Here is a 15,423-nt window from a genome sequence, read left to right on the forward strand (position 1 = left end):
TGTTGTTACTTGTACCACATAGATATTCTTCTTTCAAAAGCACTATTGGGGTTGAACTTTATGTATTGTGATGGTTCCTACTCCACAATGATCTAATACAGGACTGTCAAAGTAGCTGAACCATGGAATAATGTCTCTGGTCATGTACCACGCTCTGATTGGTATATTACTTAAAGGAGTTGTAAACCCTCAAGGTTTTTCACCTTAATGCATTCTATGCATTAAGGTGAAAAACCTTCTGTAGTGCAGCACCCCCCAGAGCCCCCCTTTTACTTACCTGAACCCGATCTTTCCAACGACGAGAACGATCCCAGCAGTTCCAGCTGCTGCCTCGGGTCTTCATTGGATAGATAGCAGCAGGAGCCATTGGCTACCGCCAATCCAGAAACACGGGAGCTGGGGGGAGGGACCGAGTTCTGCTGTCTGTATCAATGGACTTGGAAGCGTGCACGCAAATGTGCCCCATGGAATGTAATGTGGCTCTCTGTGGGGGCACTCGATGCGAGGAGGAGCCAGGAGCGCCGCTGTGGGTCCCCAGAAGAGGATTTGGGCCTCTCTGTCCAAAACCATTGCACAGAGGAGGTAAGTATAAAATGTTTGTTATATTAAAAAAAAAAAAAAAACCCTTACAACCCCTTTAATTCATTCAATAGTTACATTTTTAATAATGAGTTTTATTGAATTAAAGCAGTACTTACCCCAAAATCAAAACTGTAATATATTGCAGCTTACCAAACATTACACGTGGTATATGCATCAGTTTTATTTATTTTTTGTTTTTTTTTCCCTCTCTGTTTTAACCTGGTGATCTGGACAGTAGCACACCTCTTGTATTAGTGAGACACAACTCTGAATGAATGAGCAGAGGAGGCACAGCAGACAGCAGCATTGTCAATCTGGGGGAGGCTAATTTTACAAGTAATAGAAGATTTAGAACTACTAACAAATTTAAGCCAATCTCCAGCTCACACTTAGTTACAACAAACATTTTTTTCCCTTTAGGGATAAGGGTTTTACATGAAAAAATAAACGCAGATAATATTAATCATCCCTCCCAGTAATAAATGTGTTGTCTCATCCATGTAAACCGATACATTCTGCTGGAGAGTTTGTACTGTGAAAAACAACAGACTTGCTGGCTGGATAACTAAAAGGATATAGAAGAAAGCATAAAAAAGGAAACAAATGCAGCCATTAGGCCGCGTACACACGGGCGGACTGTTCGCCCAACTTTGTCCGCTGAACAGTGTTTCAGCGGACAGTCCGCTCGTGTGTGGGCTTCAGCGGACAGTTTCAGCGGACAGTCTGACGAACAAAGTTTTTCGGAATTCCCATAAGACAGTCCGCTGAAACTTGGTTTGAGCGGACAGTCCGCTCGTGTGTAGGCTTGTTCGTCAAACTAAGTTCCGCGCATGCTCAGAAAGGATTTACACGCCGAAGGTTGCATTGCAGTGTATAGGACGTCGTTTTTCTAGTCCCGTCGTACGTGCCGTTCACGTCATCGCGCACGCTTTCAGCGGACTGTTCGTTCATTGTGTGTGGTCAAGTCCGCTCATGCAAATTTTGAGCAGACTGTTTGTCGGATTGTTTGACAAACTAAGTTGGGCGAACAGTCCGCCCGTGTGTACGCGGCCTTACATGTAAAAGTTGGTTAGCTTCAATACAATGTTTGCTTTTGAGTTGAATAACGCTTTCATATGTTGCAGTAAAGTTAGAGTATAGTAATGCCATGCTAGTGCTTTGAGAGACATCCCCCATTTTTTTATGAGCATTAAGAATATGAGCTGGTACCTAATTCTGTAAATTAAAGCCCTCCATTCATGGCGACACCAACCCATTTTTCAGATAGATAATGCCAGGTAAAAACCCATAGTTTCCTACCAGGTTTTAGAACTGTCTTCCATTTTACTGGTTGAAATTTCTGTAAGATGTACAGAATGTAGATGTATCAGGTTTGTTGGGGTATGTTATCACACATTCGAATGGAACCATTTAAGACCAGTTTTATGCTAGTGACTTTTGGTTATTAGGATCCCAAAGTTACAATGCAGAAAATTGTAATATCATTTATAGCTAACTGATTTTTTTTTTAAATGATTTAAACTTTCCATTGATTTCTCTCCAGCTGCTTATCTCAAGCAAAGGATGAATTTGTCGATGAATGAGACTTTCCCTGAAGAGTTGGACTTCTTAAACTATACTTATGAGTACTACGACTTCGATGAGGCACCATATGGTGCAACAGAGCCACAGGCACTCCATATAATATCTATTGTGATCTACTCGCTGGCATTCCTACTTGGAGTACCAGGAAACTCCATGGTTATCTGGTTCACTGGTTTCAAATGGGAGAAAACCGTCAGCACGATGTGGTTCCTCAATCTGGCGATTGCAGACCTAATCTTCGTGTTGTTTTTGCCTCTACACATTACATATGTGGCTACAGATTTCCACTGGCCTTTTGGGAAGATACTTTGCAAAGTCAATTCATTCATTGCCATTCTAAACATGTTTGCCAGCGTTTTTTTTCTCACTGTAATTTGCTTCGACCGATATATCTTTTTGGCCTGTCCAAACTTTTCTCAGAAACATCGAACACTGGCCAAAGCTGTCATAGTGAGTGGAGTGGTATGGACAACTGCCACCATTATTGCTAGTCCAGCTCTGTACTTTAGAGACATTGCGAAAGATACCCAGATGGCCACCATCTGCTATAATAATTTTCATGAGCATGATCATTCTGTCATCCTGAAGATTCACACATCCTTTACCTTAATAAGGTTTTTTATTGGATATCTTTTTCCTTTGCTAACAATGATTATATGTTATACAACCCTGACTATCAAATTGAAGATGCTAAACAAAAAAGCCAACAGCAAGTTCTTCTGGGTGGTCTTGGCTGTTGTGGTGGCGTTTTTCATCTGCTGGACTCCTTATCACATATTTAGTTTGCTGGAGTTAAAGATCCATCACAGTGATGAATATGGCGAATGGCTAAGAATTGGCATGCCTATTTCCACCAGTCTGGCCTTTGTTAACAGCTGTATCAACCCGATCTTTTATGTCCTAATCAGTAAAGTGTTCAGGACACATTTAGAGGCCTCGCTTGCAGAAATATTTAAAAACACTTTACGGGACATGAAACAGACATCTACACGAAGCGAAAAGCTTGTGGACTCCGAAAATAATTCAACATACTGTGAAACTGTTTCCTAAAAAGTTCACACACACATATATATATATATATATATATATATATATATATATATATATATATATATCCATCCACAAGTAAAATACAGGGCTGAGTGCGTTTTCTTCTGTTCTCACTTCACTTCAGGAGAAATATTGGAAGATCTTATTACACACCCATGGATGTTTCCCTCAATAGGAGAAAAAAACAGGTCATAAACGATTTCTTAGTCAACTATTATTTTAACTCATCCTTCATTTTAAAATGGATTGCTAAAACATTTTTTAAACCAAATGCAATCATTCTTTGTGGTTTTCACCACTGATCTGCATCATGCGAGCAAACCACCATAGAAGCTATTCCTGGCATTCACTGGTCACTGATCTAATTGTGGTTTCTTCTTATAGATTCAATGGACAATACCATATTGGCTTCAAACCGAAAAAGTCCAAGTAGCAGTTATGTAGAAAGGGAAGCTTGGGGGCTATTACTGAATATTCTGCTTGCAGTTATCAAAGTATTTGCTTAATACTGCATATGTTTTTTACTGCATGTTTGTTGGTGTGAAAAGATATCTTGATGTTGAAAGATCTGCAGAAGTGAATACTAAATGATCCCTTGCAGCGGGGCTGTGTCCGTACTGCAAGAGTTAACTGCTCGCTTAAGTCTAGGGCAGGGATCTCCAAACTTTCTAAACAAAGGGCCAGTTTACCATCCTTCAGACTTTAGGGGGGCGGTCTGTGGCCAGTGTAAGTAAAATATGGGGGTAAATAATGCCTCATCATTTGTATAAGTGTGTGTGTGTGTGTGAGGGGGGGGGGGGGTATTGCCCCATTGTTGGTACCGTGGGAAGGAATTCTCCCATCATTGGTGTCAGTGGAAGGAATAGTGCCCCACCATTGGTGCCAGTGAAAGGAATAGTGCTCCATCATTGGTGTTAGAGGGAAGAATAATGCCCCATCATTGGTGTCAGTGGGGAAAAATTGTGTTCCATCACTGATGGTGGATGGAATAGTGCCCCATTATTGGTGTTAGTGGTAGGAATAGTGCCCTATTGTTGGTATCAGTGACAAGAATTATGTTCCATCGTTGGTGCCAGTGAAAGGGATAGTGCACCATCATTGGTGTCAGTGAAAAGAATAGTGCACCATCATTGGTGTCCATGGGAGAAATGGTGTCCCATCATTGCTGTTAGTGGGAGGAATAGTGCCCCATCATTGGTGTCATTGGGAGAAATAGTGTCGCATCATTGATATTAGTGGGAAGAATAGTGCCCTCCCCATTGTTGGTAGTGTACCATTTTTGGTGTCAGTGGTAGGAATAGTGTCCTATTGTTGGTATCAATTACAGGAATTTTGCCATTGCTGGTGTCAGTGTAAGGAATAGTGCCTTGTATCAGTGGGAGGAATAGTGCCCCAAGGGCCAAATAAAGGCAAGCAAAGGTCCACAGTTTGGAGACCACCGGTCTAGGGAAACAATAAAAAAAAATTATTTATTACTGGATCCTCCGCTCCTCTCCGCTGCTAGACCAGCCCCTGCAGCATCTTCTCCAACATGCTTCAGCGGTCTGACATCTTTAGGACCAAATCAGAGTCCATGGCCCTGCATTGGATGTGTTGATGCTTAGCAACAATCCTGCCAAAGTGTAGGGCTGCGCCATCTGCTGGGGGAGTGGAGGATCAGGTAAGTAAAACTGTTTGCCCTCTCCCCTAGAGACCTTTTTTTTTTCCAGAGCTGGGCTTTAAAGACCAAATTGCTTATTAGTGCAAACTGGAAGAATCTTTTTCCAAAGTACATAACCTGAGCTAGGTATACTTGCCTTCACATTGTTCCCCTACTTCTGAGTTACAGAAGGTTACATGCACCCTCATACACAGAAGTACCTGGATTTTGCAGTGGCTGCAATGAAAGGAATGGAGGAGTGCTGTTAAGGTATGGGTGGGTGGGCTTTACAACACCCTGTTACTTTGGCATGAATGGGCAAGGTGACATGGTTTCTTAAAAAGTTGAATTAAGTCGGCCATAGACAGTATGAAACTTGGCTGGCTCATGCTGAACCGGCCAGGATTTGAACTATATATGGGCAGGCTGATTGTACACAAATTGATCAACTTGGCTACAACCAGCTTGCCGGATTTTACATGTGATTATTGCTAGCAGCTGTTATAGCTGCTATCTATAATCACTGTGTTCTTTGCTTTGTAGCAAATAGCATACTGCTTTTGCCAACATATGGATGCCTGCATCTGAACTCTCTGAAATAAGTAGCTCCACAATTATTAGTGTTATTTGGATAAGGTCAATAAACCTATGGGCAGTAACAAACATGGTTAATCACGTACACTTGCATGCAGTGAAATTCCACTGTTACTATGGCTTACAGTATCACTTACAGTATCACTTTTCAAATGTTTAATGTTACATGATATTATTTGTGTAGCATGAAATATATTTGAATTTAGTAAAATAATATATATAACAAGGGATATATGATGACTACCGTACGTAACATTTAAAGGCCTATTATATAAAATAAATGTATTTTAAAAGCAATGTTTATTCCTTAGGTAAAGCTTATCAGCTACAAAATTGCACTGAAGTTTTCTTTTGCATTTAACCAATAGAGAAGAAAATGTATTGGCAGTATGTAATTCGGGAATCACCATAGCACATTATAGTAAATAGATATTTAATTTAAGGAACTCACATGTTAAAAGCAACAGTGCCACCTGCAGGTGAAAGTGTATCTAAAACTAAATTTTTGTTAAAGTTGTGTTTTTTTGCTGGCTGTATATCTGTTGGGGAGATTTGCCTTCTGTATTTGAGTCTAGGGGGGCCGATTTACTAAAGGGGTAAAGCATGCTCACTTTGCAAAGTGAAAATTCACTTTTCATGGAAGTTTTCACTTAGCAAGTGTGCTAAAAGTTCAGTTTGTAAAAAAATACCCAATCACATGTAAGGAAAATTCTAAAAAACTGTCCTTTTGTTTGCAAGTAGTCAGCAGAGCTTTACCTCATTCACTTAGCTATTCACTACTTCCCTTGCAAAGTAGTAATTCAGTTCAGTGAACAGCCAATACTCCTTTAGTAAATTGACTCCAGAAAGAGAAATGTAATAAAACATTTTGAGTTGTGACAATTGTTTGGGACTTCCTTTAACTGAGAGCTGTCTATAGGACAAGAAGTGAAAATATTTTTCCCCCAATAGGACACAGGTGGAAAACATTCCCTAACCAGACACAGATGGTAAAAAATCCTGACAATAGTTTTAATCATTCAAAACTTAAAGTGGTTGTAAGCCCTTAGGTATACCCAGCAAAGTGACTAACCTTAGATGATATACAGAGAAGAAACAAATCTTCCTACATAAGTTGTACCTGTTTATCTGCAGTATTCTCTTCATTGAAAGTGCAGAATTTCTAACACTTGTCTGAGAGTTTAGAAAGAAAAAAAAAGGTGGGGGGGTGGAGATCTGAAACTACAAACTGCAGAGCTCTGTGAGCTGATTGAAGGGAAGGGACACATCCCCTTCACACAGGAGCAGAGCTGAGGCTGTAAATCTACTGTAGGTCCCGCCCGTCACCTTTTTTCCTCTTGGTGTCAGGAAAACTCATCAGACGTGATTTATGTTACTAGAAGAGGAACAAAGCAGCAGACAGAATTGGCACTTAAGTGATCTTAATTAAGACAAGTAGACACTATACAGGGATATACTATGTTCATATTTCATGTCTGTTTACATTAACTTTAAAAACATTTTTTTGGGGCTTATACTTTAAGCATCTAAAAATTTGTAGGGTTGCCTTTATAATTATAAAGCCATAGATCATAATTTTATTGAGAATATATTTTGAGGGAACTACATACAGTACACAGGCTAAGGAATGCCATCAAATAGGGTGTAGCATTAGATTGCAATCATTACAACAAAAACATACATTTCATGTCAGCTTTTGCTTATGTGTTTGCTATAATAAAGAGGTGTAACATGCCTAAATAAAATGGCATATTTATTTTGTTGCAAAAGCACAGTACATAAAATATGGGGGAAATTCAAATAATAAAAAAAAGTATCAAGAAACTACCGTAGGTTTGTGAATATGGTGTGCGGTTTTTAAATGCTTAAATAAAATAAATTTTCTTCATATACTAGCTTAAAATTATTCATTGTCTTTCATTTAACAACAAAGAGAACTGCAATAACAGGATTTTTAAAACAGCCATAGTGATCCCTGTAAAATCATTTTCTTTGATGTACATCAGGGGACACAGAGCCATAGTAGTTACTATGTGGGTTAATAGGCCACCAATAGGTGATGGACACTGGCACACCCTAAGACCCGAAGTGCACTCCCTATATAACCCCTCCCATTACCGGGAGTACCTTAGTTTTGTAACCAAGCAATACAAGTGTATACCAAGAAGGGAGGGACCGCTGTGTCCCCTGATGTACATATAAAAAAAAAAGGATTTTACAGGTAAGCTGTTTTAAAAATCCTGTTTTCTTTTCATACATCAGGGGACACAGAGCCATAGTAGTTACTATATGGGATGTCCCATAGCAATGGCAACTGAAGGGAGGGAGACACAACAAAAAAGTAGGGGAAAAAAAGAGGCTAGAGGACTCATACTGCAGCCTGCAGTACACTGCGCCCAAAGGCAATATCCTCATGACCTTTAACCACTTGCTTACTGGGCACTTAAACCCCCCTCCTGCCCAGACCAATTTTCAGCGCTGATGCATTTGAATGACAATTGCGCGGGCATACAACACTGTACCCAAATGAAATTTTTTTCATTTTTTCCCCACAAATAGAGCTTTCTTTTGGTGGTATTTAATTACAGCTGGGAGTTTTATTTTTTGCTAAACAAACAAAAAAAGATGCAAAATAAAAATAAAATAAAAAAATCATGTTTAATAGTTTGTTATAAAATTTTGCAAACAGGTCATTTTTCTCCTTCATTGAAGTTCGCTGATGAGGCGGCACTGATAGGCTGCACTGGTGGGCACTGATAGGCATAGTTAAGGCGGCACTAATAGGCACAGATAGGCACAGATAAGGCGGTAGTGATGGGCACAGATAAGATGGCACGGATGGGTGGCACTAAGGGGCACTGATGGGTACCACTGATAGATGGGCACTGATAGATGGCACTGCTGGGTGGCACTGGGTACTGATGGGCACTGGTAGATGACACTGATGGGCACGGATATGTGGCACTGGGGTGCAGCACCGTTGTTGAGGCAGATTGTGGGCACTGAATGGTGGCACTGTGGGCACTGCTGGGTGGCACTGACAGGGGGCACTTATTTATTAATGAGGTGGCACTGGCAGGGGGCAGGTGGGCACTGGCAGGGTGATCGGCTCTTTTTTTTCTCCTCGCGCTGTCAGCGCGAGGAGGAATAATAGCCGATTACCGGCTCCGTTGTATCACATGATCAGCTGTCATTGGCTGACAGCTGATCACGTGGTACGGGGTCAGGATCGACCCCTTGCTCGGATCCGTGATCAGGCGAGTTTCATAGACTCGCCGATCACAGAGCGCGCGCTCCTCAGGGGGGCGCGCAGGCCGCTCGTGCACGGGACGACGTCAATAGACGTAGTCCCGGCAAAGGAGGTCCGCGCTGTAGCCGTCATTTGGCCATAGTGCGGATCTCTACTGGTTAACATCGATTTGATAAAATCTGGTGAATGTATGAACCGAAGACCGAGTTGCGGCCTTACAGATCTGAGCCATAGAGGCCTGATGATGCACCGCCCAAGAGGCACTGATCGCAATGGTTGAATGTGCTTTAACATGAAAAGGAGGAATTTTCTTCTTTAAGCCGTAAGCTTGAACAATCACTTGACGAATCCATTTGGAAATAGTAGATTTTGATGCTGCCTGTTCCCTTTTTGGACCTTCTGGCAGTACAAACAAGACCTGTCTTGTGAACCTGAGCAGTTGCCTTTAACTAGACTCTGATCGTTCTTACTACATCAAGGGAATGTAATGCCTTCTCTTCCCTAGATTGAGGCTCTGAGAAAAAAGAAGGAAGAATAATATCCTGGTTTAAATGAAAACCTGTCACCACTTTTGGTAGGAATTCAGGATGAGGACGCAAAACCAACTTATCCTTATGCATGATCAAATATGGCTCTTTACAAGATAGAGCCACTTGTTCCGATACTCTTCTAGCAGAAGATATGGCAACCAAAAAGATTATCTTTCTTGTCAAAAGAACCAAGGGAATTTCCCATAAAGGCTCAAAAGGCTGACTCTTCAAAGCCGATAAGACCAAGTTTAGATCCCAAGGATTTAGAGGTGCCTTGATAGGGATTAATCTGTGTTACCCCCTGTATAAAGCTATGCACCAGAGAGTGGGAAGCAAGAGGCAGTTGAAAAAACACTGACAAGGCCGAGATTTGGCCCTTGATAGTACTCAAGGCCTGCTTCATTTCTAATTTGCATTTTCATTATTTGCATTTGCATAATTTGCATTCTTCATTTCTAATTTGCAATTTCCATTTGCAGGAAATCAAGGATCCTACTTATGACATACTTCCTGGGGTGCCAACCCCTGGATCCACACCAAGAAACATATGCCTTCCAGACTCTATAGTAAATGATACTGGAAGCCAGCTTCCTGGCATTAACCAAAGTAGACACTACTTAAGGAGATAACCCATTATCCTTTAGAATGTGGGTTTCAATAGCCAAACCGTTAAATTTAGCATCCATAAGGTAGGATGGAATACCGGACCTTGTGTAAGAAGGTCTGGCCATAATGGTAGAGTCCAAGGGACTCCTACCGCCATCTTTATGATCTTGGCAAACCAAGACCTTCTGGGCCACTAGAATCACCTCCTTTTGTTTTTGGTAGTAGCAGGAAGTAGCAGAACTGGAGGAAACACATAGATCAGTGAAAACTGATCCCATGGGAAGACTAATGCTTCTGTTCCGCATGCTAGCGGATCCCTCGTTCGACACAAAGTTGTTGACTTTGTTGTTGAATCTGGATGCGAACAGGTCCATGTCCAGAATACCCCATCTCTGACATATCACTAGGAAGATGTCGGGCTGAAGAGACCATTCCCCCAGAAAATAATTGTCGACTCAAGTAGTCTGCCTGCCAATTTTCTATTCCTGGAATGAAAATTGCAGATAGGCAACGATTGTTGCTTTCTGTCCAATGAATGTTGTTTTCAGTCCAAGCTAGAACATGATTCACCTCTATTTGGGCTGCATGACTTCTCGTGACACCCTGGTGATTGATGTAAGCCACAGCCATGGCATTGTCGGATTGAATCCTGACAACACAATCCCGTAGCCTAATCGTCAAAGATTCTAGGGTCAGACATATTGTTTCTGGAAAGAAGTTAACTTTTTATCTGTTGGATCCTTTAACATTAGCGCATTATCCACTGGACACGTGAGACTCTTGTTCACTGAGGCGATTGCAGCATCAATTGCTGGAACCCCCCATTTCTTATAAAAGAAGGATAAAGTGTGGAGAATTTCTTGGGAGGATAATATTGTTTATCCGGATGTTCCCATTTAGAATACATAAGCTTTTTTAGTCATTGATGAATAGGAAAAGCATCCCCAGATGGGGGAGGTTTTAGTGATCTCAAACTAGGGGGTGGGTTCATCAAGAGCCTGCGTTGCAGGCAGACAAAGAAAAAGGTTGAACAAACCAATTTAGTAAGAGTGCACAAGCAACCTGTCTTGTGATGCTACTCCCTCTATATTAGGATCCTCAGAAGAGGATATATTAGTATCTTCCAAATTTCTTGGAAGATCTTCCTGATCCCCTGCCCCTTGCACCTCAATAAGAGGGTCCTGAGCACTAGATGGGGATCTGTTACGTTTAGACCCACCATGGAGAGAGATCATAGCATCAATCTTCTTTTCCAAATTACAAATGGTAGAATAGAAAACCTCCTGTGTGATTATATATAGGGGCTGAAGTGTCCAGCACAGCTGCAACAACAGTCTCCTCTGATGGCTCAATCTGACAGGCCGCATCACTCTCAGAGGAGGATGGCATTCTTTTGGAAATGGATTTAGTTTGTTGTGAAACCATTGATCCTTTAGAGGAGTTCCTGGTCCCTCTTTCACTCATAGCCTGAAGTACAAAAGCAGAGACACTACCAAAAAAATGTACACTTCTAGGTTATAGTCCAGCGCTATAAGCTGCTATTATTACCTAGCCTGGTAAAGTAATAATGTGTCAAAGGGAAATGCCTGTCACCAAACCGGAAGTAAGCCACCTCCTGCTTATGTGACCCTCCATAGCCAGCAGCAGCTACACACACAGTGCTTTAAAAACTTCCTCCATGTGCGGTTGGCATCTGACGCCATTAGCCGCCACCCCCCCCCAGCAAAGTGTTTTCCCGTGTGAGTGGCAGAATTCAGGTGCCCCGCAAACAGTTGATATGGCGGTGGGGGTAAAAACCACCGCTGAGTGGCCGCACGGTTCGTTTTTTTTTTTTTTATAAAAAAAAAAAAATGCTTTTGGCATAGTTCCCCCGAAGTGGTTGAATGAATGAATGAATGAATGACTGAATGACTTGTACAGCGCTAGCTATACGAACTGAATCGCCTCAGGGTGCTTTTCTTGCCACCGGTGTCCATCTGCAGCTATTTTTTAATTTCAACATGGGGGACGTAGGAGAGACCAGCCCCCTCTTTCTTACTGGGGGATCTGCCTGCTCTGGCCGGAGGAGGAGGAAATGATGGATCCTGAACACAGCGCTGTTTCCAGCATAAGGCGGTGAGTGCTCAATACAGCCCCCAGTGGTGACACAGGCATGACAACATTATAAACTTAAAAGGAGAAATTCATAAGAAAATCTCCACTTACCTTCCCACCGCAGGGTTATCTGAGATAAACCCAATCTTCACCCTTCACGGTGGGCTCCGAAACCTTCAGGAACAGGGGAACGTGGAGGTTACCCACAATCCCGGACCTGCAACAGCACCCTGCCAGTAAAAATGTTATGCCCTTACTACCAAAAAGTACTGGATCCCAGGGTCTAGCTCTCTTAAAGGAGAAGCAATCGCAACAAAACCTTGTTTATTCGGACACAAGGCCCAGGTACCAACCCTTAGGCCCATTTGAACGGATCCGGTCAGCATGGCTAGCCCCAGCAAGGATTGCTTCCAGTGGAGCTCAGCACAGCACATCTTTACTCGTGACCAACACCTTAGTCACTGGCGAAAAAACTGAGGTACTCCCGGTAATGAGAGGGGTTATATAGGGAGTGCACTTCTGGTCTTAGGGCGTGCCAGTGTCCATCAGCTATTGGTGGCCTATTAACCCACATAGTAACTACTATGGCTCTGTGTCCCCTGATGTATGAAAAGAAAACAGGGATGCTCAAAGTTTGAAAGAGCGAGGGCCACTAAAAGGACAGTTTTTTTCTAATAAAAATATCAACCATGTTATACTTACCTGCTCTGTGCAACACAGCAGCCTGTTCCTCTTCTGGGGTGCTCTGCCATCACACCTGGCTCCTCCCCTTCATCAGATGCCCCACAGAAAGCCGCTTTCCATGGGGGCGGGGTTGGTTTCACCCGAGTCCTGCTGCTGTGTCCATTGACAGAGACAGCAGGAGGGGGGGGGGATCCAAAAAGTGGAAGTTCCATTTTTGGGTGGAAATACGCTTTAAGGCCTTCTTGGGCCTAACTTAAAAAGTGAGTTGTGGTCATGTTGGTCCACTGACACAATTCTCCTCCATGACCAGATCTTGCGGTTGATGCATTTTAATGACAATGAACCTCTGGGTGACCCTGGATATGCCCCTAGTAAACCACTTCAACCAACAGTTCGCAGCCACGTTTACTTCTGATCAAGTTGTCTGCGTTGACAAGTCCCTGATTAAGTTTTCTGGATGCTTGTCATTCAAACAGTATCTTCCCATCAACCAAGCCAGATATGGGGTCAAGATGTATAAGCTCTGTGACAGGGCAACAGGCTATACGTATAGTTTACAAGGGAAAAAAGATCATGTGGAGCCTGAGAATTGCAGAGCGCTGGTAAGATTTGCAAGAATTTGTGTCACCCTTATTCAGAAAGGGGTACAACTTTTGCACGTGGACAATTACTCAATCAAGTGTGCTACTTGGTTGATCATGGAATTGGCACATGTGGCACCGTGCGATCTAATCACCGGGGCTTACCCCAGCGGCTTGTAGAGTCCCGACTTGTTACATTAGAAGCTTATGCCAGAAGTACATGTGCATAAAATACCAGGACAGGTCAACTTTTGCGCAAAACAATATACACTTATTGAATTTTACCCAGGCTGAATGCTTTTTAGCCTAAATGTATGACTAAATGGAGTTCATTGTATTTTTTGAATATAACAAAAAGTAGAAAATATTTTTCAAAATTTAGTCTGCTCATTTATAATCGCAAAAAATAACTGCAGACGTTATCAAATACCACCAAAACAAAGCTCTATTTGTGTGTGTGTGTGTGTGTGGGGGGGGGGGGGGATGCAAATTGTGTTTGGGTACATCATTGCATGACCATGCAATTACCAGTTAAAGCAGTGCCGTGCCAAGTGGTAAAAAAACCTTAGTTAGACTTACCGGTAACAGTATTTCTACGAGTCTTTCAGGACAGCACCTGGAGAGAGAGCGTAGCTCCACCCACTTTCCCAGGAAACACTGCAGTTAGTTTTCTTTATAGACCGGACACTTCCAGCATGGCCTCAGTTGTTTCAGAGTACCTCCAGCCATGCTGAAATTAGATAAGCAGAGCATAGCAATAACACCACATTTTATAATACTTTAGGGCGGGTCATCGGTGCTGTCCTGAAAGACTCGTAGAAATACCATTACCGGTAAGTCTAACTAAGGTTTTCTCACCTCGTCTTTCAGGACAGCACCTGGAGATAAGAGAGTACATACTTTAGGGTGGGACCACCGCTTGTAGGACTTTTCTACCAAGGGACTGCTCTGATGCAGAGAGCAAGTCCAATCTGTAATGGTGGGTGAAAGTGGAGAAGCTTGTCCACTTACCCGCCCTGCAAATCCGTCCCGGAGAAGCCCCTGCCCGTTCTGCCCAGGATGTTGCTACTGCCCTAGCTGAATGGGCCCTTTACTCCTGCGGGAGGATCTACCCCTGAAGTTTTGTAGGCTACACAGATGGCCATTCACAGCCACCTACTTATGGTGATTTTGGAAGCCCTGTATCCCTTTCGTGGGCGAGAGAATAGTATAAACAGTGAATTTGATTTTCTAAATTCACTTGTGATCTTTAGATAGTGTAGTATGCTAGCCTTGCTCTGGTCAGTGCCTAAAGAAATCCAATAAGGGGGGTCCTGGGATAATGGTCTCTCCAGGAACACCGAGAGGGCGGCTACTTGCACCTTTAGGGTGCTAAATCGCCAACCCTTTTTGCATACCTTCGTGTAGGAACTCTAACGCGGAAACAACTTCCCTTGGTGAGAAAACTTTACTTACGCACCAGGAGCTAAAACATTTCCATGACTTAAAATAAATTGATCTAGTGACCTTCTTTCAGCTGTCTAGTATTGTTGGAACTACTGTAACTTATTAGACAGGCCTTTATTTCTTAGGATCTGCTCCTCAGTAACCAGGCAGCTAAACTTAGGTGCCCAATATTGGGATGTTGAAGGGGCCCGAGTTAGAAGGTCTGTCTGTAAAGGAAGACACCAATGGGGTCCCACCGCCACTTTTGTATAGTTGAAAACCATGTCCTTTTGGGCCAAAATGGGGCTACTAGGATCATGGTCGTGGATTCCCTCTGCAGCTTTTTTATCACTAATGGAATCATTTGGAAGGGGGGGGGGGGGGGAAGCGTAGCACAGATGGAAGGTCCATGGTTGTGCTAGCGCGTCTAGTCCTTCTGCTTGGTCTCGTCTGTTTAGGGAGAAGTAAGTCTCTACCTTTGTATTGGAGTGGGATGCGAACAGGTCTATTTGGGGAGTACCCCATTTTTCTGTTATCTTCTGAAATACTTCAGTATTCAGACTCCACTCTGATTCCAATAGCCTTTCCCTGCTTAGGAAATCTGCGATCTGGTTTAGATCTCCCTTTAGGTGTACTGCCGTCAGGGATGCCAGGTAGGATTCTGCCCACAACATAATCTGAAGGGCTGAGGTAAGCAACACTTTGCTCCTTGTGCCCCCGTCTTGTTACATAGGCCACTGCTGTGGCATTATCTGACAACAACTGAATGTGGTGACCCAGAACTTGGTCTCTGAAAGCCCATAG

General features: G+C 42.7%; 1 protein-coding gene across 2 annotated transcripts in view; it reads left to right on the forward strand.

Moving 5' to 3' along the window:
- The window catches only part of CMKLR2 (chemerin chemokine-like receptor 2), a 67,243-nt gene extending 59,899 nt beyond the window's left edge, over positions 1–7,344 (forward strand). For both annotated transcript variants that reach the window (XM_077448518.1, XM_077448517.1), the window contains one exon: positions 2,126–7,344. In XM_077448518.1, the coding sequence (XP_077304644.1) occupies positions 2,146–3,216 (1,071 nt within the window). In that variant the 5' untranslated portion in view covers positions 2,126–2,145 and the 3' untranslated portion in view covers positions 3,217–7,344. The remainder of the gene's footprint in view (positions 1–2,125) is intronic.
- The last annotated feature ends 8,079 nt before the right edge of the window (positions 7,345–15,423 follow it).

The sequence above is a fragment of the Lithobates pipiens genome, unplaced genomic scaffold, assembly GCF_037356315.1.
Source record: "Lithobates pipiens isolate NorthernLeopardFrog02 unplaced genomic scaffold, aLitPip1_a1.2 Scaffold_22, whole genome shotgun sequence".
Lineage (NCBI taxonomy): Eukaryota > Metazoa > Chordata > Amphibia > Anura > Ranidae > Lithobates > Lithobates pipiens.